The 24,887-nt window shown below is 39.6% G+C and overlaps 1 protein-coding gene across 1 annotated transcript; it reads right to left on the reverse strand.

Moving 5' to 3' along the window:
• Positions 1-3,012: 3,012 nt before the first annotated feature.
• On the reverse strand, positions 3,013-9,964 carry LOC308423993 (arylacetamide deacetylase-like 4 family member 1; the record flags this gene model as incomplete). Its single annotated transcript, XM_080920829.1, has 4 exons — positions 3,013-3,787; positions 5,816-5,879; positions 8,303-8,519; positions 9,800-9,964. 4 exons carry the CDS (start codon positions 9,962-9,964, stop codon positions 3,013-3,015), a joined length of 1,221 nt encoding a protein of 406 aa, XP_080776955.1.
• Positions 9,965-24,887: the final 14,923 nt, after the last annotated feature.

The raw sequence follows: 24,887 nt of genomic DNA on the forward strand, positions 1-24,887 counted from the left end.
CAGAGACTGCAGTTTCTGGCCTCAGAGGAACACAGAAGGCAGGTCAGTTACAGTGGCATAGTAACTTAGGTAAGTATACTTTTTATTATTATACAGCAGCCCTAAATATCCCATAAGACATAGTCTTGCCCTCCACCAACATTCTTCCTCTGGTGCCTCAAGAAGAACCAATAAGAAAGAAGACCCTGTGTTGGCTGCCCCCCCAACATGGTAAGAAACTTAAACAATAATAATAGAATTTGACATTTAGACAACCATCTCAAAAGGAAGTAAACTATGATGACAATTATATCCTATTGACAGTTCATCTAGTAAAGAAAACTCCAGGATGTTAGTGATGCCAGGACTTGTGATATCTGACAAAAAGTGCTGCAGATAGGAGTGAATCCAAATTAAGAAAGAGCTAATATGTACTGTGCACAAGAGAGATGGAGGGTCTTTCACTTCTTTTGCTATCATGAAATATCCCATCAAAACACAACAAGGTAAAATTCTGTTTATTTCAGCTAGAATTCTAGGTTACAGTTCCTCATTGTGAAAAGTCAAGAACTCAAATGCTAGTCACATCACATCCATAGTCACGAGCAGGGAGAAACAAATCATGCATACTTGTGTTTTATTTGTGTTCTGCTCATTTAAAGACTCTCTACCTAGAATATGATGTTCCCTAGTGTGGTTAAAATTACAGGAGGGCAGACACAAGGCATGTGATTGGATGAGAAGGAAGGGAAAGCAGGAACAAAGTTTTAGAAAGGGGATGGAAGGAGAAAAATGAGGAGGCAAGATGAAGGAAGATAAGAATAAAAGTCTGTGTGGTTCTGCATAGCTACAGGTTGTTATAAATATTTTATAAGGGATGAATTTGTATAGGACGATTTGTCTTCTCTGGGTGAGCAAATTATATATTATTTGGCTCTGAGTTTATGGTGTGGATGCTTTGTGGAGTGTAAATTTTACTGAAAAAAATCTGAGATAAAGCCATTGTTAAATTGCAAGTTTCTGGGATTTTGAATTTGTGGAGCTGGTTGGAGTGTGGGCAGAGTTCACAGGTGACCCTGTGATGGGAGGAAGATTAAGCAAAGTGCAGCCACTGCTGAGAAGAATATATGTTAGTTCTATATGGCCCAACAGTGCCAGAACTAACATAGGAGAGACCACCAGGGTCAGAGATTACCTGGAGGCAGCGTGGAATGGTGACACACTAGAATTGGTTGCCACATTTTTTTTAATATCTACTGCAACAGCCCACAGTAGGGTGGGTCTTTCCAGATCAATTATCTCAGGATAATTTTCCACAGATATTCTTACAGGTCAACCCAATGTAGGCAATATCTCACTGAGACTTTCTTTGTATCTGATTATAAATTAGGTCAAGATGGTAACTAAAGATAGCTATTATACTTTATCCCTTGACAACATGACACACAAACAATTACTTTTCAATTCTAGCTTCTACTCATTGGTCTCCATGTTTTCCCCCATAATATAAAATATGCTCCAAGTTTAAAGATCCAAATTATCTTTAAAATTCCTAAACCTCTTAACTGTGAGCTTCTATAACATTAAAAACATTTATTTTTTTTTACATCAAATGTTTTTACACCATAAAATAGCGTGCAATATTTTTACTCTAAAATAGAAGAACAGATTACAGCAATGTGTAATCATACCAAAGTGAAGCTAAAATCCAGCTGGAATAATATAAAATCTTGCAACTTCAATGTCCAATATTTTGATTACAGAGGGTTGCATCTACCCCTTGTGCCACATTCAGCTTCTCCCTCAGACTTTCCACTCTATAACTAAAGCTGTCACTGGGGTACATCTCATAGTCCTGGCATTTCCAATATCATGAGGTTGCTGTTGTAATCTTTGCAGCTTAATTCACTGGCCCCTCAGAGCCTCTCTGCAGGAATTCTGATCCTGCCACACTGTAGTAAGCCTCCTCGACTTTTCTTAACCCCCCCTCCAATCTGCATCTTTCATGCCTTAAATCTAGTACCATGGGGGTGATATTTTGGATAGCTTAAGATGTATCCCAGTCCCATTTGATCACAGTATCATGTATCAGGTTCTGTGTGTAAACGCCAAGGGAACATTTTCCTGTACATTTGCTTTCAAAGACATGGAATGAATTAGGATCTCCAGAAGATGGTACCTTCAATGGGTGAGGTCTTACTCACAGGTTGTCCTTTCTATTGTTCCAGTGCAGCACTTTTCATATTCCAACTGGTCTCAGATACTCACAAAAGAGCCTGAATTTGAGAGCATGTCTCCTGGCAGATGAAAATCTACTCTCCAATTAACGATTTGAGTCCAGACAAGGATTGGTGCTCCCTAGAGTTCACTATTTCCTTCTACTCCCTTTTTCCCCATTCCCTGACTTTCTTTCCTACAATTGCTTATAAATTTTTCAATGATTCATCCTAAGGGTAGATGGGTCTACAGAGTTTATCTGCAAAGATTTTCAGGACAGATAGAGAAAATGTGAATCAGGTGGTAACAAGTAACTTTGAGTTCATCTATCAGGAGTGTGGCCCCTATAGTGCTTTATCATCATAGATATAGATTCATCCATCGGTGATCATGAGACAGATTGGTGGGCATCAATTTGGCACAGAGCTATAGCATATTGTCTCTAGGAAATCCTATAATATTCATTCTCTACAGATAGTGCTAGAGCTCTGCTAGATGCATAACAGAACATTGTCACTGAAGGAAGAAAATAGACATGGTGAGAACCCATGCACCCAGCAGGTCCTCAACTGTGCCACATGTTTCACCCTTATGAGACAAAGCCTTTTGCTGATGTCAGAGGTCATCCTTGACTTGTCCTACCTATGTGATTACTGTCACATATATTTTTCTTTCTTTTCCTTTATATGTTTTTGTTTTCTGTTTCTTCCATTCTGCCTGTTTACTTGTTTCTTTAGGGTTGCTCATTTGCAGTGCTAAAGCATTTAATTGTGCATGGTAAGCAATTAGTTAGCTACTGGCTTCATGCTTGAGATCTCATATGCCCTTTATGAAACTGACTGTAGAATTCATAGCCTTATGAGAACAAGAAAAAGAGAAAGCATTCTTATCAAATAAAAGTATGCATCCATGAAACCCATCTTCCAAATGGCACCAGGTCACAGGAATCCCCTGGTCCTCCAATCGTTTCTTGTAGAGTAAAGTATCATCACGAAGGACATCATACTCACTGCTCACCAGGAAGGTTTCAGGAAGCTGAGCAATGGTCTTGTCATCTGCCAGTAGAGGTGAAACTTCTACACTGAGAATGCGGTTGGTTTCCAAATAGGCAGCCTCATTAAAAGGCCCAGGAAATTCAGATTGTGGGCCTTGGCTCTTGAATCTTTGGGGGATATTATCAGAGCTGAGCCATTTTTTATACTTTTCCCAGTTGTCTGGGGGTATAAAAGTACCTTTCAACATGGCATCTATCCAGGACAGGTCAATGGCCAAATATTTACATGCACAAGTCATCAAAAATTTCCTAGACATAAATGGGGTATTTTGATACTGCTGGTAAGATGGTAACTGGAAATTGACCCCCTGAACAACTGTATTAATCAGGACTTGAGCCCGAAACTGGGGAAGATCTTTTCTGCCCAGTAACACCTGGGCAATAACGGCTGCAGCCCCAGCTCCAATGCTTTCTCCACTAACCACCACCCGTGCAGGGTCTACCCCATAGGTTTTCAGTTCTCTCAAGAAGTGGATGGTGGCATTCAGGCAATCCTGGTAAGTAATAGGGTGATGATGGTCAGGAAGCTTGCGGTACCTAAAGAGGAAAACAACAACAAAACAAGAAAACATACCATACTAGCACAAACAGGGTGTTTAGCGAAGGTTATTCAAATAGTGATTTCTATGCCCAGGAAAGACAGAGCCTGATTTAAACCCTAAGAATTACCCAGCCAAATATACTGGTTAGCTTTAACTGTTAATCTAATAGATCCTGTAGTTACCTGAGAAGAGGGTCTCAAATTAAGAATTTTCTTGTTCAAATAAACCTGTGGGCATGTCTGTATATGGGGTGGTTATCTATATTATTGATTGGTGCAGGAGGTTAAATACCACCAGGGGCAGCACCGTTCCCTAGGCATGTGGCACTTAGCTATTAAGCACGAGTTTACAAGCCAGTAAGCAAGGAACATCCTCCTGTAATACTTGGCTATAAACTGAGTTCCTTGGTTAGAGATAATATGTTGTGTATTAGTAAGCAGGCCTGCCTTCAAGTTCCTCGACATTCCTAATAGACTAACTCAGAGTTATAAACCAAAATGAACTTTTTCTCTACTGCTTTTTGTCAGGATGTTTTATCACATCGACATTAAAACAAACAAACAAACAAAAACCTAGGTGAAGGGTTACTCAGTTTGTTTTGTATGTGACTTTGAAGAAACTACCTAGAGTTAGAGTGGCAGAGATTCTACATTCAAATCCATATAGAATAAAATACCCTAGACAGGATTGTGCACATGGAAAGCTAATTGTGGCTGTAATTGGGAAAATAAGCAATGACAGAGATGAGGCAACGACTTGTCTTACTGCCTGTTAGTCAAAATGGAGAGGCAAAGATTTAAGTCAAAATTAAGTTTGTTCAGATGAACATCAAAAGGAAGACATGATATAATAAGAGGACAGGGCAGGGCAGCAGGAGAGAAGAGAAGAGTGAGTGAGGGTCTCCTTGTGTTTCAGCCTATCTCAGGCATTCCTTCCAGGCACCACTCACTACAGTTCTTTGGCATCTTAGAGTCCCTTCTTTGGCTAGACAAAATCAGACAGTGCCTCACAATACTTAAGCCTTCAGGCTAGATCTTTGTAATTCTCCACTCAGTATCACTACCAGTAGTTAAGAAGCTTGTTGCATGCATCTAAATTGCAAAGAGGAAACCCAGCACAATGGTGTATAGAGGCCAGTGGAGTATAGAGGCCAGTGGAGGTGTGTCTATTTCTGTGTTCTGCATGCAAGAGATCTTTAGAGTCTGCAAGACCTTCTGAGATTTGGGTTCCAAAAATAAAAGTTCAGATATCATGACAGCCAGGTTAAAAGGAGGTCCCTGGAGATTCTAAAGATGATGCCTTTCTCCTGCCATCAGAGAGAAACATGCATGCTTAATGTGATGGCTAATCATGATTATCAACTTGATCACATCTGAACTCACAAAAGTCCAAGCAACATGTGTGAGGGAGTTTCTTGATTGGACCAGTTTAGGTTGGAAGGCCCACATTAAATCTGGACCAAGTCTTCTGGTAGCAGACATCCCACATAAAAGGATACAGGACAAGGAACTTTTGTATTTTGCCTGCTTTCCCTCAGTGTTGCTAGCAAGCTTATCTATCCCGTCTCTAAGGTATTCCTTAGCTGATATTAAAACTTATATTGGAATTATAACATAGACTCAAAGACCAGGAGCTCTCTAGCAATCCTTTGACGCTTGAGCACCAGAGTGGTGTTTGATAACACCAGCAAAAACGTAACTAAGACAGCTCCATTCCTGGATCCATGACTTATATTCTTCTAACATCAGTTTATTGGATCTCTAGGTATCCATAGAATACATCCTGCTGATTTTAATTTTTTAACTATGATAAAGAAGATATTGGGTTTAATGTAAGACATTGAAAAGTTTTATTTATTTTTTCCCTGCCTATATTCCTTTACATCATGATATGCCTTTCTGTTTCACTTAATGAATAGCCATGAAGTGGTCCAGAGCATAGTAGGGCCTTCTACTATTGTATCCACTTTACCACAACTCATGCAGGTACCTGATCAAGCTAATGTCTATTAAAAGCTACTTACCCCACTGCCAGTAGCACTGAATCTGTCTCCCTTGCCAGGTAACTGCATACATTGTGGTAAGCATCTGTAAGGAACACAGAAGGTCTAATGCATTTCATGAGGAGAATCTAGAACTTCTATCATAATCCTAGGACAGAAGCTTCTTATGAATAAGAAGGTTACATCCTTCCCATGTTCTTATTCTTGCTGCCGCTGAAGTAACACTGGCCAGATCTGCTGGGTAAAGCCAGTTATCACTCTCAATGTCAATGTCAGGGTTCAAGGGGACGTACTCACCCATCTTTTGTATTATTGTACTTTATAGTAAGGAAATTGAGGGTTAGGAAGCTCGGGGGGGTGGTCTTAAATGGATAAAACCAAAAATGTGGAGTTTGAGATGACTTTCTGAAAATATTAACAATTTTACATATTTCATATTAAATTTTAAAAATACACAAGGCTGGATGGGTCATTTTAGTTAGGGGAATGGTGCATCTGAAGTTGCAGAAGGTAGAACCTCTACAATGACTAGGTTGCATATCCAGGTACAGTGCAAGGTATAGAACCTGAGAAATCCATCTTCAACTCAGCTGTGTCCAGCCCTGGCTGTTGCCATACAGAGGCACAGGTAGTTTGTGCACATTATGACCAAGATGCCGAAACCCACTTGTCCAACAACTCTGAAGTGGGAACTCAGGAACCAGGATTTGTAAATATCACCAAATAATGTAGTAGTACAGACAATTACTAGGTGAAAACAAGGACCTTCAATGATACAGTAAAAAGTGAAAATAGGTGCCGAGGCCAAGGCACTGAGTCTCAACTGAGGCAGGATGGGCTCCTCTATTCAAGGTTTTTAGCAACCATGTGGCAGCCTTGCCGTATATTGGTATCATTCATGCTTTCTTAAGTACAGATGTCTGGGACTCTTTTAGACAAGAAACAAAGTGGATTATAGGAGGTGTCTGGGGAGTGGGTGTGACACTAATAGGCCACCAACATGGATTCCCTCTTTACCACAACTTTGGCCCTTCCAACTGTTCTGCTTCACTATTCAGCGTCCCAAACAACTCTCCCTTATCTTAAGAGCCTTGAGTTATTTCAGTTTCAGAGTTTTGTACCTGTCACCCGCTCTGTTTGGAGTGAATAGAACAGGATTGGATATTGAACCAAAAGGCACCAGGATTTCAGCAACTCACATAAGTAACATTTCTATGGGTCTTTTACACTACTGAAGAGCTTGGCAATCTAGGCTTTCAGGGGTTTCTGAGATTTAAACCTGTTCCTGGACAGGGCTGGAACAGTTTGTGAGCATCATAGCAACACTTTCTGATGTAAAATAGCCATAACTATTGCTACCACCAGGTGGCAGCAAGGAACCCTATCTCATTCTGTTCTACCTAAGGACATCTATCTGTCCTTGTCTACATCTCTGCTTCCTGCTCATTCAACAATTTATTCCCTTGTAAGTTTATCCTTTCACTCAACCATCAACAGGTAAGTATGCCCATGTGATTATATAGTCAGTCAAAAAGCTACAAACAGTAAGGTCAAGCACTGGGGATCCAGCAACACACAGCACAGGTCTTCTCTCTCTTAGCATTCCTGATCTTACGAGGGATAGAAAGACAGCAAACAAGGAAACACAGGGATTGGTGAACCTTGCTCAGATAGTGACAAAGCAAGCTCAGATGGTGACAAATATGATAAATATATTCAACAAGAAAGATATGTGTGGAGTCAGAGTGTAGGAATTCAACCTCAGAATGGCAGAAAAATTCTATAGGTAGATGTTGGAAGAGGCCACTCTAGACTAGAAAGGCCATTTGTAAAGAGATCCAAGACCAAGTGGGTATTTATCTATTCCAAACCAGTCACGAGGGTGGAGGGGCGTGTTTTGAGAACAAAGTAGCATGCACAGAAGACCAAGAGTGAAGAGCTCATTGCCCATAATAACAGAGTCTGTGCAACAGCACAGCAAGGACAAAATGGGACAAGAAGTTACTGTGTGGTCAAGAATATCAAAGGGCCAAAGAAGAGCCTAGAGTAACTGTTCTGAGGTGTGTTTTAAGACCCCTGTTGTTCAGAAAGAGAAACAGCCTACAGATTAAGAAATTGAGAAGGGGATTACCGTGATGATGCCCAGTTGAAGGGGTTGGGTTGTTACGGATTGATTGCCCTATGGTAGTCTATCAGAGAGTACATGTGAGTTTAGGATCTTAGATGAGCCAGTGGCTTTGAGAATGAATGGATGGGAAGAATCACACCAAATATTTGGCTGTTTTTGACATTGTGTCCTAGACTAAGACTTACTATAGAAAAGATTTCCATAGACTTGTCAACCTTATTGATTGACACAATCTGCAGTCTCAATTTGGGTCTCCTAGAAGGGTTTCTGTCTGCTGCTTTCTTTGGTTTCCTGTTAATAATTCCCAATGCAAATGTAGCTGCAGTTAGGTCTGTCACAAGACACTTCCTTTTTTATTATGCCTCAGGGATGCTTCTTACCCAGGCCACCAAACATACAGCCTCCTCCATGGTAAAAGATGATGCCTCTCCGGGGGCCAGACGAGGTTGCTTTGGGCTGAAACAGCCTCACAGGGATTGTACCAAAATGTAGGTTCTTCACCAACACGCCATAGTTATTCTTTGACACAAAGAGGTCTTGTATGAAGCAGAAAAAGCGGGGCATGGAGCAAATTTTCATCTTCTCCAGTACATTCCCCTAGGGAGAGAAAGAATGAAAGACACGTTGGCTACCTTCCAAATCCACTTTACATCCATTGCCCAATATTCTGTATGGCTCAACTTGGGGCTTTACCAAAATTCCTAATTGGATAGAATTGTTTACTGTAAGCAAATGAGTGCCTAGTTGTGAAGCTCTAAATAAATGAAGGACACGAAGTAGGATAGAAAAGCTATTCCTCCTTGCCATCAGGATTTTGTTGCAGTAAAAATAAAAAGGGATCTGCTGCTACTGGTTCCCATGTGGAGCTACAGACCACTGTGCTGGATCAGAGTTGAGTGGCTACTACTCTGCCATGTGGTCCAAAAGCCGTTCTCACTACACGGTCTCCTAAGCGGGTAGTTAACACATCTGGCACACACATTCTCTGGGTCCCACATGCTATTATTCCATGTGGGCAACAGAGACAGATCCTCACTCTCCAGCTGCCTCTCGGCCATTGCTTTCACACACTTCTCCAAACTTAGTAAAATCATGATTCAACAATAAATAATTTATTGATCAGATTTATATGTTAAGTTTTCAATCCACACACCTCCAAACAATAAATTTGCTACCAATTAATAAAGATATAAACCACTCACCTAGACAGGATAAAATCAATCTAGTTCACCGTAATCTGAACCATCCTCCTCCACCATCTCCATTTTGATTCTTTTTCTTCCCCCTCTCTCCTGCCTTACAAAACTTTGTAACCACCCCACTGTCCAATTATGTATCTCATTGACATCAACCAACAGGATTTCCCAGTGCCTTTGTAACAAACACCAGTGGCCCCATGATTTTTGTTCTATGCTAGCTCTCACTCCTTCCATCTGATACCTCATTTCCTAAGTATATGGGTTCCTTTTCACATTTCTTTGTCAATTCCTTAAAAACATATTATGATACCTGGTGTTAATGGCACACACTTCTAATTCAAGCACTCTGGAGGCTGAGGCAGGCAGATCTCTGTGAGTCTGAGACCAGTCTAGCCTACATAGTGACTTTCAGTATAGCTGGAGCTACCCAGTAAGACCCTGTCTTAAAGAAATAAGAACAAATCAGACACAAACATACAAGCAAAAATGGGAGGAAAGTTACTGTTTCTAATCCCATGCTCATGTAATGACTCACACCATACCCTCTGTCACACACAGTCCAAAATAAAGGCGAGTGCTGGCCCAAAGTCTACCACAGACTTGAGGTTCCTCTCGGCTATGTGCCCATACCATCAGGACTGAGTCATTAAACAAAACAGAACAAAACCCAAAACTTACCAATGTTATTGTCAGCTGGAATAAGTAGTGCAGAATGTGAAATCTCACTCGTTGGGGGATGGGAGGAGGAACATGGACAGTGAAGATTTCTTTTATGAGAACCCATACACTGACCCCAAGGACCAGGAAGCTTGCAGTGGTGAAGAGTATTATCACCAAGATCATGGTGGTCTTGTTTCTTCAAAATAAGCTGAAGAAGACCTATCTTCTGGAAACTTCTTCTAGAACACCCTGCTCCACAGATTCAGGTGCTTTATAACACACAGAGTGACTTCCGAGCCTGTTCCTTCCCACTACAGGGAGCCAAGACATTCTGGGAACATTTTTGTTGTGATGCTCAAGGGCTTGCGTCAGATGCCAACCTAGAGAAGATTCCTGGTACCTTGTCCCCAGGGCAGGTTTGGATTTATCACAGAATCTGGAGCATCACCAGCTGGTTAGAAGTGTGATACAGTGAGGAGACACTTGGTAGGGACCAATGCCAGAGTATGGTTATATGTATGACAGATTTGGGAAACTTGTAGAAGACATGTCCAGTGCCATTTGGGTCTTCATTCTCTCCAAAGCAAAATCAGAGTCTTGAGAGATTGTCTTGTGTGCCAAGTAACACTTGAGGAAAACCACAGTGGAGTATATGAAAAAGTTACCCATATCACATTCTCTCTTCTTGCTAACTTGATATGCCCTGTGTCAGAAATTAATTAGTTTTACATTTGATCCTTGTCTTAGCCCCATCTTATTTTTTTTGTGTCTCATATACCAACATCTATGGTATAGCTGATGTCCCTGGGGATTAGCTAATTTAGAGACATTAAAAATACCTCACCTGTTAGCACATTTTTTCTTATATAAAACAGGACATATAGGATAAATACCATCTCCTTTTATTATGTTCTCAATGACAAGCAAATACAGTGATTTTCCCAAATAGCTGAGAGACTAGAGAGTATACTGCAGTATCTAAAAATAACATGTATGAGACAGAACCATAAGCAGGGACCTATTCAGTAGCCTTGCTGTGAGCAGTAAGGCATACAACAGAGATGCAACTGTCTACCCAGAAAGAATTTATTATGTCATGAAAGGAAAGAATTGCAATAAGAAAAAGACACATGAACCTACTCCCCAGTTCAATATTGAAAAAATAATAATAATTCAGTATGAAGACAGTGACCTTATAACAGTACAGGGATGTGTCATCATTAGGAACACTTGACATCTAAACTGTTTGAATTGAAGTGTCATACGTGGGATGAAAGAGCCTCTCACAGGCTGCCTTATGAGCATATGGTTCATAGGGGCTTGTGCGATAAGTCTTCGTGCCATGGAACAGTAACACCGGGCAATATAATGATTGATTTTATTCTTGAGACAGAGGCTGCATGATCTGAGACAATACAAATGGATCAGCCTCTGATAGATGGTCTCAAAGGATCAATTAGAGACACTTGATTATTACTGGCTGAGTCACCCCATGAATGTCAAGGACTGAGAAACAAAAGAAGAAGGGTGGGTATTATTGGAGAAAGTGTGTATAAGAGAGGTGGTGTTTCATACTCAGTCTACAAGACAAGATGAGATAATTTTCAGAAGAAAGCAAGAAAGAAATTGATTAGGGAGGTATCCTGGAATTAATAATGGCCACTTTCTGTTTTTAAAAATGTGACTGTGGATGGCCAGCAAGATGGCTCAGTAGGTAAGGGTGAGTGGCACCAATTCTTATTACCTGTGTTTGATTCCTAAAACACATAGTCCATTCACGTGTGCTGTAGCATGTGCATGTTTGCATGAATACACATAACACATACACACAATTTATTCTCACTCTCTCTCTCTGCATGTGTTTGTGTGAAAATTTAGTCGTCTTTCTAATTAAATTATCAAGAGATAATTTGTTAAATATTGTAAATGTACATGGTTAGGACAAAGGCATTGTGGGGAACCAAGAGGCTGCTGGGGAAAATTTTAATGCTGGGAATAAATTATCACACCAAATTTGTTGATCTGCAAGACCACTAAATCTACACACACACACACACACACACACACACACACACACACACACACACACACATCTATAGAGGTCATAATCCACTGTGGGAAAGTAACTACTATTGTTTCATAAAATGAGTGTGATGTGCTACTTAAATTGCTTTCTAAAAATTTATATTTATATCTATAACAGAATATTGCCAGTCTCAGTTTCAGTCATGTAAAGAAACTTTGTTTCACAAGGAGAATTTTATTTTCAATTTTATTGGATATTCTCTGTATTTGCATTTCAAATGTTATAACCTCCCCCCTCCTCTCTCTCCTCCCCCTTTACTTGATTCCATAAAGGTGCTCCCTCTCCCAATCACCCTCTCCACTTCAATGCCTTGGTTGATGATGATGCTGTTCCTCCAATGAGGGTGCAAACACAAGGAGGGATTGTTAATGTAAAGACATATAAGTAGTTTATAAGGACAATAAACTACTGGTATATAATAGTGGACCAATATTCTGCCATACATGGAAATTAAATGTAATCAGATATTTATGTTACTCCCTCTATCGCTGAAGTAACATCATAGAAAGAGGAAATAAAAGAAAGGTGGAGTGCTGTGTGGTGATTTCCTTTTAATTGGACATTTCCTAAAGAAGAAAGGTGAGAAGCTCATAAAACACGCGAGACTCAGAAAGTTAGCACATTTGAAGGTTTTCTCCAAGGTCACATAAGCAGTAGCAATGGGTAGAAGAGCAGGTGCAGAAGTGTACTAAGATTTCTGAGCTATTGCTTTCATGAGTCATCCATCATTCATGCATGAGTGAGATTCCTAGTGATGGATCTGCCTTTGACTCACCCACAGTTCAGTTAGTGATTCCAAAACCTGGCTCATTAAACTAATCTTAGGTGATATTGCTTCTCTGACCTATCATTGTGCTTCTCTGGGGATGAATAGACATTGATTCTATTTCCCAAGAAAAGCAATACAATGGGATGGCTATTGTTGTAGGCCAAGGAAGATAAACACATGGACGAAAGAGTGTGAGGGTGGAAGTTGTCTTATTTTATCTACTTGGGAAGTTGCTGTAATAAAAGGCTGACCAAATGCATTTGTGGTGGAAAAGGTTTACCAGGTGTACACATCTTCACCGTGGTGCATCATTAAGAGAAGCCAGGGCAAGAACCCAGAGACAAGAACTAAAATAGTGACCTTGGGAGAATGATAGTTCCTTTATTATACAACCTAGGACCACCTGCTCTGAAGTGGCACTCTCTGTAGTGGGCTGAGCCCTCCAACACCAATCCATCAATAAAATGCTTCACAGACATACACTCATAGGCTACTTTAATGGTATCAATTCTTCAGTTGAGACTCCTGGGTGACTGTAGTTTGTGTCAAGTTGACAAAAACTAACCAAAACAGAAATTGGACAAGTAACATTGCTACAAGACAAAGTACTCATTACTATGAAAACCCAGATGAGGACATGTGTGAAATTCTACTCTAAAGCTTTCACAGACTAGCCTCATTAACTTCAGATTTCTGGCATAAACCAGTGAAAGAAAATAATTCTGTCATTTGAGCCATCCAGTTTATAATACTTTCTCATGCCTCCCTAGTAAGTGGGATTTTAGTGTTGGAGTGCTTTCTTTGTATATCAACTTAATGAATTCTGATAATCACCAACTTTTTGTAAGCCAGCAGCTAGGGAAGCCCTGGTGCTGCAAAATTCACATGAGGGACCTGAAAAACTGATCTCACTGTGTGAGGTCCTGAGTTACAGGCATCTGTTTACCCTGTGTCCAGGTTCATGCCACACAGAATCTACAAGATGCCCAAAACTGAAGACCACCACAACATAGAGGTAAATATGTGATTAGTAGTCTTAAAGTTGCATTCAATAGTATCCTACATTTATAGAGGTCAACATGCTAGAATTATGAACATTATGAACATTCAAAAATGTAATCCACTACATAAACATACTGAAAAAATCACATGATCATCTCATTAGATGCTGAAAAGACCTTTGACAGGGCTGGAGAGATGGCTCAGTGGTTAAGAGCACTGACTATTCTTCCAAAGGTCCTGAGTTCAATTCACAGCAACCAAATGGTGGCTCAAAATCATCTGTAATGGACATCCAATGCTGTCTTCTGGCATGTCTGAAGGCAATGACATACATACATGAAAAAAGTATTTTTAAAAAAAAGCTTTTGACAAAACCCAACACCGCTACAAGGTAAAAGTCTTGAAGACAGCAGAAATTTAAGACACATAACTAACTATAATAAAACCAATATAGAACAAGCCAATAACCAATAACAAATAAATTGAGTGAAACTTAAAGCAGTCTCAATAAAACCAGGGAAGGCAAAATTTGCCATGCACTCCCTATGTTTTCAATGCAGTGGTTGAAGTTCTAGATAGAGCAATACGACAATAAAAGGTAATCAAAGGGATACAAATTGGAAAGGAAGAAGCCAAGGTAACACACTATTGATGGATAATACTATATATAAGCAAACACCAAAATTCAGAGAACTACTACAGATGAGAAACAACTTCAGTGAAGTGGCTGGATACAAAATTACCTTAAAGAAACCAGTAGCCCTCCTTTACACAAGTAATAAATGGGCTGAGATTAGGGAAACAACACTCCTCAGAATAGCCACAAATAATAAAATATCTTGGTATAGAATTAAACCATGCAAGTGAAAGACCTATATAACAAGAACTTCAAGTCCCCAAAGAAAGAAATTAAAAAAGATATCAGAAGATGAAAGATTTCCCATGCTCATGAATCAGTAGGGTTAACATACTGAAAATCCTCATCTTACCAAAAGTAATCTACAAATTCAATGCAATTCTCATCAAAATTCCAACAGAATTCTTAGCAGACATTCTAAGAACAATTCTCAACTTCATATGGAAAAACAGTTAAAAAAATAAACAGGATGACTAAAACAAACCTGAACAATAAAAAGAACTTTTGGTGAAAGTTGTGAATTCCTGTTCTCATGTTGTATTACAGAGCAATATTGATAAAAAGAAACTGAATGTTTAGGGACAGAGAATTTGATTAGTCAAGTTGAATTGAAGACCCAGAAATAAACCCACACATTTATAGATGCTTTACTTTTTTACAAGGGAGCCAAAACCATACAATGAAAAAGGGAGAGTATCTTCAACTAATGTTGCTGATATAACTCAATGTGTACATTTAGAAAAATGTAAATAGATCTATATTTATCACTCTGCACAAAGTTCAAGTCCAAGTGGATCAAGGACCTCAACATCAAATAAGATATATTAAGTCTGGTAAGAGAGAATGTGGAGATAATTTCCTAAACAGAGCACCGATGGCTCAAAGCTCTAAGATCAACCACTGACAAATGACACCTCATAAATTTCAGAAGTATATATGTAAGGTAAAGAACATTATCAACAGAAAAAAATGGCAGCATACATATTGGGAAAAGGGCTTCACTAAACCTACATATGACAGAGGACTAGTATCTAAAATATACAAAGAACTCAAAAAGACTCCAACAAGCCAAATAACCCAGTTTTAAAAATGGGGTACAGAGCTGAACAGAGAATTCTCAACAGAGGAATCACAAGTGGCAAAGAAGCACTTAAAGAAATGTTCCACACACCTAGTCACCAGGAAAATGCAAATCAAAATGACAATGAAATTCCACCTTACACCAATGAGAATGACAAAGATCAAAAACTCAAATGATAGCACATGCTACTGAGGATGTGAAGAAAGGGAAAACTCCATTGTTTGGTGGGATTACAAATTCATATAATCTGGAAATCAATCTGGCAGTTTCTTAGAAAATTGGAAATTGTTCTACCTGAAGACTCACCTACACTACTTCTGGGCATATACCCAAAAGATGCTCCACCATACCATAAGGAAACTTGATCCACTATGTTCATAGCAGATTTGTTCACAATAGACAGAAAATGAAAACAACCCAGATGCCCCTCATCTGAAGAAAGGATACAGAAAATATGGCTCATTTACACAATAGAACTATTCAGAATACGCAACTCAGTCTCCACGTGGGTTCCCCTAACAACTGGAGCAGGAACTGTCCCTAAAGCTGTTGCTTGACTGTTGTATCTATTCCCCAACTGGAATGAATTGCATGGCCTCAGTGAAAGAGGATTGGCCTAGCTTTACAGTGACTTGATGCTCCAGAGTATGGCTGTGAGGAACCCTCTCAGAGGAAATGGGAGTGGGGATGGGAGAGGGAGTCTGTGAGGGGGGCTTGGAAGAGAGGGTAGTGTTTGAGACATAAACAAACAAGCAAAAAAAGAGCTGCACATCTGCTACATATGTACCAGGGAACTCAGTCCAGCTCATATACTTCCATTGGTGGCTCCATCTCTGACAACCCCCAAGGGTTCAGGTTGGTTGACTCCACTGGTCTTCCAGTGGAGTTCCTTTTTCCTTCATGGCCCTCAATTCTTCCCCCTACTATTCCATGAGTCCCTGAGCTCTGACCAATGTTCGGTTGTTGGTGACTATTTTAAATTTTAAATGACTATTAATCTTTAGGACTAATATTGATGGGTTAGCCTGGGAAGCAAATGTAGGCTCTTTCTGGCATTACACGATAGAAGAAAACTTGCCTCAGTCCTATTCCTTGGCCTGCAGAGCCTCTTGTTTGCTATGGCCAACATGCTGGAACATAGAACACAAAAATTATAAGAGAAACTGAGCAGAGCCATGATGGACCTCTGATCCTTGAGTCAGGGTTACTTCTGTGGGGGAGTCTGGAGTAGAACCTACACCTTCCTCCCCTTACAGGGCAGTAAACTAGTAGCAGTTCTACATCCCAGGTGCCACTATAGAGATTAAAGCTGCCATAGACAGAGTAAAGAAGTATCTACCACACAGATTGCATTCACCTGAATAGTTGTTCAGAAGTATGTTGGAGAATGACTGTGGATAATTCTGAAATTACTCAGGCAGTTACGCTGGATGGAACTGCCTTACAGCTGGAGCACCTTACTGCAGCAAGTAAACACAGCACTCGGCAACTGGTCACATGTTCGCTCTTGTGGAGGTGTGCAAGGAACAGCACAAAAGCATTAGAACCCATGGAATGCAGCCCATCATTTAGCACACTAATGATGGCGGAGAAGCAGAGCCCCAAGGATTATGTATCCTGAGGACTTCAAGCAGGTGTGAAGTTGTGTTATCCTTGTCCTAATAGTCATCAAATCCCTCATGAACTGTGAGTTGTATAAAAAGTCTAAAGGGCTTTCCAGCCCCTCGCTGGGCAGCATCACTGGCACTTACAATAATAGTGATTGGTCATTTTCAAGCACCTATAACAAAAGGTTTCTCAGTATAGGGGACAGAGAGAATACTGGGAATGGAATTATCTCACCAACTCTGCTGTTTCTTCTTGCCAGACATCTTAAGTTTATAATTCCCTGGATCAACAGCATACAGTTTCTTCAACTTAAAGGTCCCACTACCAGGGCAGAAGGGATGGATCAGTGGTTGAGAGCACTGACTGCTCTTCCAGAGGTCCTGAGTTCAATTCCCAGCAACCACATGGTAGCTCAGAACCATCTGTAATGGAATCTGATGCTCTCTTCTGGTGTGTCTGAAGACAGCTATAGTGTACTCATATATAATAAATAAATCTTTTTTTATTAAAAGGTCCCACTACCAAAGGTTTCTATAGTGTTTGCCTTTTACAGTACCTAGGAGATATCATATGTTATTATCTTCTCTTGGTACCACTCATTCAGATTTGCAACAAAACAACAGCAATGTACTTCCCATTGTACTCTAGCACTCGATGGCATGCTTTCAAGTTAGCTGTGGTCATGGACTCCAGCATAAAGTTTGGATATAGAAAGAATATGGTTGCTTGTCACATCCATGAATACTTCTTGCTCACTTTCTTCTTTTTAGTCCCTGACTACTGCAATATCAAAGTAGTATTTATAGCCCTTTGGCCATATGATTTTATCACCATAATGTCTAGAGTGAGGTTCAGAGGACTATATGACTGCACTGTCAGCCTGGTATTGTAAAGTACAAAGAAGAACAGACATAACTCTAAAATAAGACTGCAAGACTCTGGCCCTCCCACACAGAAGCAGATGATCCTGTCCTTCCTCACGGAACTAAACAAAAAGTCAGGTGAGTGCTTGCCATTGGCCCAGTGCGGTGTTTATTTGTTTCAATTAAGACGCCCACATCTGGAGAACAGCTGCAGTCATTGAGTGAGTAATTTTAGAATAATTGATAGTCATTCCCCAGGGTCCAACTAACTTCTGAACATTTTAGATTTGGGGGATGAAATCAGGGTGTGAGATTCTTATGAGTCTTACACAGAGGCCTTGGGCCCTGCAGCAGTCTTGGAGGTATAGGGCTTATTCTTCTTTACTGTGTTGACAGGAAGAAAAGTTCAGGGATTTGCACATGGCTTCCACTACAACAGCACTGACTCTGTGTTAAAGCACAAATAAGTATTTTCTAGCTGTTTCCCAGTATACCTGTGCTGTATATTATTCTGGCACAGAAATATGAGTTATTTGTTTGTGTTCCAGTGAGTCCATTTGAGAAAAAAATATCAACTGTCAATACAATGGTAAGTTCATTAGGCTAGTGTTAATTCAGAATACTCTTATACCAACTTGGTGTAGGATGTGAATATTTTCTTTTCTTCTGAGCATAACTTATCTGGAAAGTCATTGCCAGTACCTTCTGTCAAAGGTTCTTAGGAAGTCTGGAAAGACTGTAAAATAGATGAAGACTCATGATGTCAAGTCTGATGACTTGGGTTCCATTCTTAGAACTCATATGGTAGAAAGAAAGAACCAATTCTTACATGTTTTCCTCTGACCACCACACACATGCCTTGACACATGATCTTTCCCTTAAATAAGAAAAGTTGCATTATAATATACTACATTATAATTGTATACTTTAAAAAATTTAAGGTGCTTCCCACTGGTTATGGTTTTTAAAGGCCCTGAAGCTTCAACAGAATTTGGGCTTTGGAACTGGGTGAGAAGGCATGACTCTTGACATCAATGGCTTAAATTACACATCTGGCTAATCTTTCCTGTAATCTTTCCTGTTATATGGATGAAGCAATTCTACAGTAAGCCACTCATGCATTTTAATCCTGTGACACCACGATAAACAATGGCCAAGCTTCTCATAGCTGAAGTATTCTCATTGAGAGGGTACATCATGCAGCTTAGGGTTAAATGTGCACTTTTGGCTTTGCTACACTGGGGTTTTATCGGCATGACTGAATTTAGAATACCTACATAAACATAGTTAACCCTTACCTCCATAATTGTCCTTCCAGAAGAGTGTGCATCGACTGTGCCATAGTCTTTGCTCATATATTTCTTAATACTAGAGTCAGCTAAATATCTCCTGGTCATTCCAGGAAAAAGGGATACTTAACATGTTGGATGTGCAATTTGTATAATTTAAATGTAACTCAGCAGACCTATTGCTTCAAGGCTTTAATACTAGCACTTGGGAGGCAGAGACTGGTGGATCTCTATAAAATCAAGGCCAGCCACAATGTAAATTTCAGAATAGCTATGGCTACAGAGTGAAATCCTGTTGAGAAAAGGCAAAAGAAGCACATCTCAACTTCATAAAACATGGACATCAATGAAGCCATGTTTTAAAATTTAAAAAAATCATCGTAGCTATTGCAACTATCTTTAACATAAACAAGCCAATAGAGATCTTCAGAAGAGACACCTGTACAGATAAACTGTATTTTATTCATCATTCTGTTTAGGCCTTTTGGTATACATATTTAAGTCCCATTCTTGAATATAACTTCTATCCACTGAACTCTGTACTTCAGTGTTTAAGATGGCAATAAAATAATCTATTCTTTTACACGCGTGCCTCGTGTGTTCATTGATGTGCATTAGCCATTTCCTGCAGTTCTTTTGATGCATGAAGGAGTTCTTTTCTGAGCATTAGTGCAACTTTCATAATGGATTAGTGTCAGAAGCCACCTAGGAAAGGCTGTGGCAAGCAAGTAAGTGTTCTGGTAACGGCCTGTCATTTTGTATGGCTGTGATGGGTAAGCTCTGAAATGCAGGGTCCTCAGAGTCTTCATCCCAGGATGGTTTCTTGTTACTGATATGTCTTTCCTATCACTATTACATAGCCTGATGATTCCTGGGTATTAGCTCACCATATTCAGCAGGTTTTTTGCAAAATCTTTTTGAAGATACACTCTCACATAGTAATAGTGTATAGATGAGTTTATGGTTTAACAATTTCTAGTAAAGATTTTATAGAACTTCTAAAGTGATGCAAGCAAGTTCGATTTCTCTGTAGAATAAAAGTTGAAAATAGTGCTCTGTAAACCTTTATGTGTCACAGGTTAATTTCACTAGGAAAAGAAAGCAAGCTTGGAACAGACCTAGGATCAAGGAAAAATGTTCCTTCTAGGTTAGGAAAGAGGTCACTATCTGATAACTAAAGGTTATAAATTTAGAATGAACAATTTGTTGTAAGTACCAGGAGAGATGATTGATGGAATAATCTAACTATAGCAGACTTCAAAATAATGAGACACAAGGCAAATGATTTGTTTTTTGACAAAACCTGGCTAATTTGTGACTTAAGAATGATTGCTTTAATCTTACAACGAATTTATGAAACTAGTAACAGAAAATGAATGTTTAGTTAGGGATTAGTCTTAATAATAGAAAGACATGTAAACAATTTCCCTGTAATTCCTTACGTCTTCTCAATCTATGGCACAAACTATTGCCTTAAACTTACCATGGACTAACAGAATGTAAACGTGCTTAGAAAACCATGTGATCAGTTATCCTGGAAAAATTATAAATACTAAGAATGACAACAAAGAGGGGATTTTAGCCCTTCTCTGTTTATTCCAGTGCGTGTCTCTCTGTGTATGCCTGGATTTTCTGGTTTTTCTTTCTTTCTCCTTTATTTTCCTTTCATTTTCTTTTCTCTTATTTTTTTTCTTGTATCACTGGTTCATTAAAAGTTAACAAACTCCAAGCCTATCTCCTGGCCAATGAGAGCACTTGGGCCAAAGGAAAAAGAGCCTAGTAACTAAGCCTTCTTTTCTAAATCCCAGCTGCTGTCAGCAGTAGTTATTGTCAGAAGCCACTATGGATTTTGGCCATAGAATGGTGAAGAGTTAAAGAAAGAGGAAATTTACCAAAAGTAAGCTACTTTTGCCCCTGCAATCACAACTATTGCCCCAGTAATCTCCAACGCCACTCATTGCTAGATACTGAGATATTCACAGCAGGTTGGGTTTATAGGTTTCCTTGTCATAGCAGATAAATATCTGACTGGATCATGAGAATAGAAATGGACTTTCAGTGGACCTACCTAAAATAGTATCAAAGAGTCAAGTGCAAATGGGAAGATTCATGTCTAATGTACAGGGGGTAAGCTGGTTCTAATCAAAAGGGGTCTCCAATTGGCTCTGACATTTGTGGTTTTGAGTTTCATCTAAACCCAACATATATCCCTATCTTTATACTTCAGGATGCAAACTTAGTAACTCTGTAGACAAACCTACCATGACGATGCATCAAGATATACCATTAAACTCTGCATTTAAGTTCTCCCAATGTTCTCTGTATAGCTGTGTGATGGTTTGTATATGCTTGGCCCAGGGAGTGGCACTATTTGGAGGTGTGGCCTTGTTGGAGCAGGTATGTCACTATGGGTGTGGGGTTTTAGACCCTATTTCTAGCTGCCTGCCAGTCAGTATGCTGCTAGCAGCCTTTAGATGAAGACATAGAACTCCCAGCTCCTCCTGTACCATGCCTGCCTGGATGCTATCATGTTCCTGCCTTGGTACTCCTGGACTGAACCTCTGAACCTGTAAGCCAGATCCAATTCAATGTTGTCTTTTATAAGACTTGCCCTGATCATGTTGTCTGTTCACAGCAGTAAAATCCTCAGACAAGCTACAAAAATTAAAAAATTCTTTTATGACTGTTAAGGGACTCTCAAATTTTCAGTGAATCAAGGGGGCAAACACCTACATTTTTTTTCTTGTGTTTGCTTGAATCTAGAAATCGGGCACACACTATATATCTTATTATTTTCATACCAAGTATACCCATCAGCTAGAAAAACCACTTGGTTTCTCAAGATGTATTGTTTTGTTTAAGACTTTAACTAACTTAACCATGGTGATCATTGCATCAACTGTGAAGTCACCATCTATTATGTGTCATTACTATATAATTTCCACCTGGCAAAGAACTAAGCCCTGTAATTAAAATCCTACAGTATGCTAGGTCATATCCCCAAACCACATTATATAGTTTATCCCCTAGGTACCACTGTTTCAGGTAACTCCACCAGAGAACACTCAAAGATATTTTACAGTTAAATAGAAAGTCTTTACTCTCAGTGGCTGGCAGCTGCATGGAGAATTCATCCAAATCATGTAGTTCTGACCCTTGCCATTCTTGGTTTTATATGCACAAAAACCATGTACTGTATTGACACACTTCAATCATCAAGAACAGTTAGGAGCAAGTGGAGGCACAAGAGCCAAGAAAACAAGGTTAGTACATTCAAATACTTTCCTAGAGCTACGAACTGTAATGAATTCAGTCTTTGTCCTTGTTTTGACAGGTGTCGGGGGTCTATGAACTGGGTTCTTAGGTTACAGTCTTTAACATGGCCTCAGTTTTCTTAAGTTCTGGGAACCTGTCACATCATTGCTACTATTGATACCTTATCAGTTAGGTTCACAAAAAGGAAGGAATCAAGCTATAATTTGGGAAGACACAGCTTAATAAGAACTCTTAAACAAATACAAAGGTCCAAACCAACAGATCCTTGGCTTAAAAATAATGGGCATTTCATTGACTACATAAATTATAGATATAGGAATGGCTGATATTCCTATGTCTGTGATCTTGGATTCAGTGAAGGGCATGCTTTCAAGGCTAATTTATATCAGAATAATGGAGGTGCTGTGTTGATACAAAATGCTGAAATGCAAGTGAGGTTCTTCATAAAGATCTGCTGTCAGGGAACACATGAAGTGACTGGGAAGTGGTTGGCAGAGACAAGAACTGTCCAAAAAAACATTGGTAATAGAGGCCTTGGGGAAACTGTTGTATGCAGGAACCAAACACTGCAAAACCCACATATTCTAGGAGCTAACCAGAGCACAGTGGCACTAGGGAGAGAGGTCTTTATCCTCCAATGGCTCTCCAATAGTCTCAGCTAGTAATTTAAAGATCCATGTTTATTTCACAGAGTGTACGATGAAGATTGACAGTAGGAATTGATACATATATAACTACTGAAGAAGTCTACACACATACAGTAGGTGGTAAATTTCAAAGAACATTCAGTTGACCTCTGCGGTGATGTTCAGTGACTCAGTGGTCTATGGAAGTTTCCAGTATCATCTTCTTCAATCTAGAAGAACAGTTTCTGGATCTTATACCACTGAGTATAATATTGGATAAGCCTCTTTATACTTTCTTTTGCTCATAGTTCTAATTTAACATATATATTGACTTGTGGTATTTGAGAGAGTTTTTTTATACAAAGTCCCTATGACAACTATGGCTTCTCAAGGAAATAAAGGGGTAAACACAGCTTTGACCACAATGTATCTATCACAAGGACAAAGAAGAATATAGATTTGTGAGTTTCTATTTAAAGAGTCCTTATCTAATGTACAGCATGAAGTTTTTAATAACTCACAGTGCTGTAACATGTGCCTGCCTACAGGAAGTTCACCCAAAACAGGTATCTTCTCTGAAAATTACGTTATAATCTGCATTCACTTACTAACAGCAGATAGCATTTCAGTGTTACACTAAGTCATTCTAAACAGCAAATTGATGAACAAAAATATGCATAAAAATTCTAAAGCCATGATACCAAGTGAATCATAGAGAGACAGCCTTTTATAATACAAGTTCCAAAGAGAGACGGAAATGCAGTAACCTCTCATTCACCCTTGGCCAGGAATGTTTATGTATTTATTCACATTCCAAATGTTGTTTCCCTTCCCGGTCTTTCTTCCCAATTTTGTCACCCCATCCCCTTCCTTTGCTTCTGAAAGGGTGCTCCCCCAACCACCCTCCCCTACTTCACCCCTACTAGCATCAAGTTTCCCTAGGGCATCAATTCTCTCTATTTATTTATTTATTCATTCATTCATTCATTCATTCATTCATTCATTCATTTATTGTTTTTCCCAGATGGAAGGTTTCTCTGATTAGTCCTGGCTGACCTGGACTCACTCTGTAGACCAGGTTGGCCTCAAACTCAGAGATCCACCTACCTTTGCCACCTGAGTCCTAGAAGTAAAGGCATAAATCACCACCACCCACATCAAGTCTCTATAGGATTAAGCACATCCTTTCCAACTAAGACCAAACAAGGGAGTCTTCTGTGACATATATGTTGGGGGATGGGAAGGACATTGACCAGCCCATGTATACTCTTCGGTTGGTGGCTTCGTCTCTGGAAGCTGGAAGGAATACAGATTAGTTGATATTGTTGTTCTTTCTGTGGGGCTGCAATCCCCTTCAGCTCCTTCAGTCTGTCCCCTAACTTTTCTATAGGTGTCCTTAACCCCTGTCCAATGTGTGGCTGTAAGTATCTTCATCTGTCTCAGTCAGCTGCTAGTAGATCCTCTCAGAGGACAGTTATGCTAGGCTCCTGTCTGCAAGCACAACATGGCATCATTAATAGTGTCAGTGTTTTGTGCCTGTGCATGAGATAGATCCCAAATTGAGCCAGTCACTGGGTGGCCTTTCCTTCAGTCACTACTCCACTTTTGTCCCTGCAGTCGACTCCAAGGTTTTTCCGTTCTACTCTTCATGTCTGAACTGGACTGATAAAGTCTCATAATCATTAATTTTGAAATTATTGTAGGAGGCAAGACGATTCTTAAATGTTAATATCAACAATCTTAAAGCTATGTGTTGAGTGGAAATCTTTGAATTTTAAAGAAAGACAATACTCAGGGGATATCCAATACTGTAGTGAGAGCTCATAGATGGATAGATAGATGATAGATAGATAGATAGATAGATAGATA

This window comes from Micromys minutus (assembly GCF_963924665.1).
Source record: "Micromys minutus genome assembly, chromosome: 9".
NCBI classification, from domain to species: Eukaryota; Metazoa; Chordata; class Mammalia; order Rodentia; family Muridae; genus Micromys; species Micromys minutus.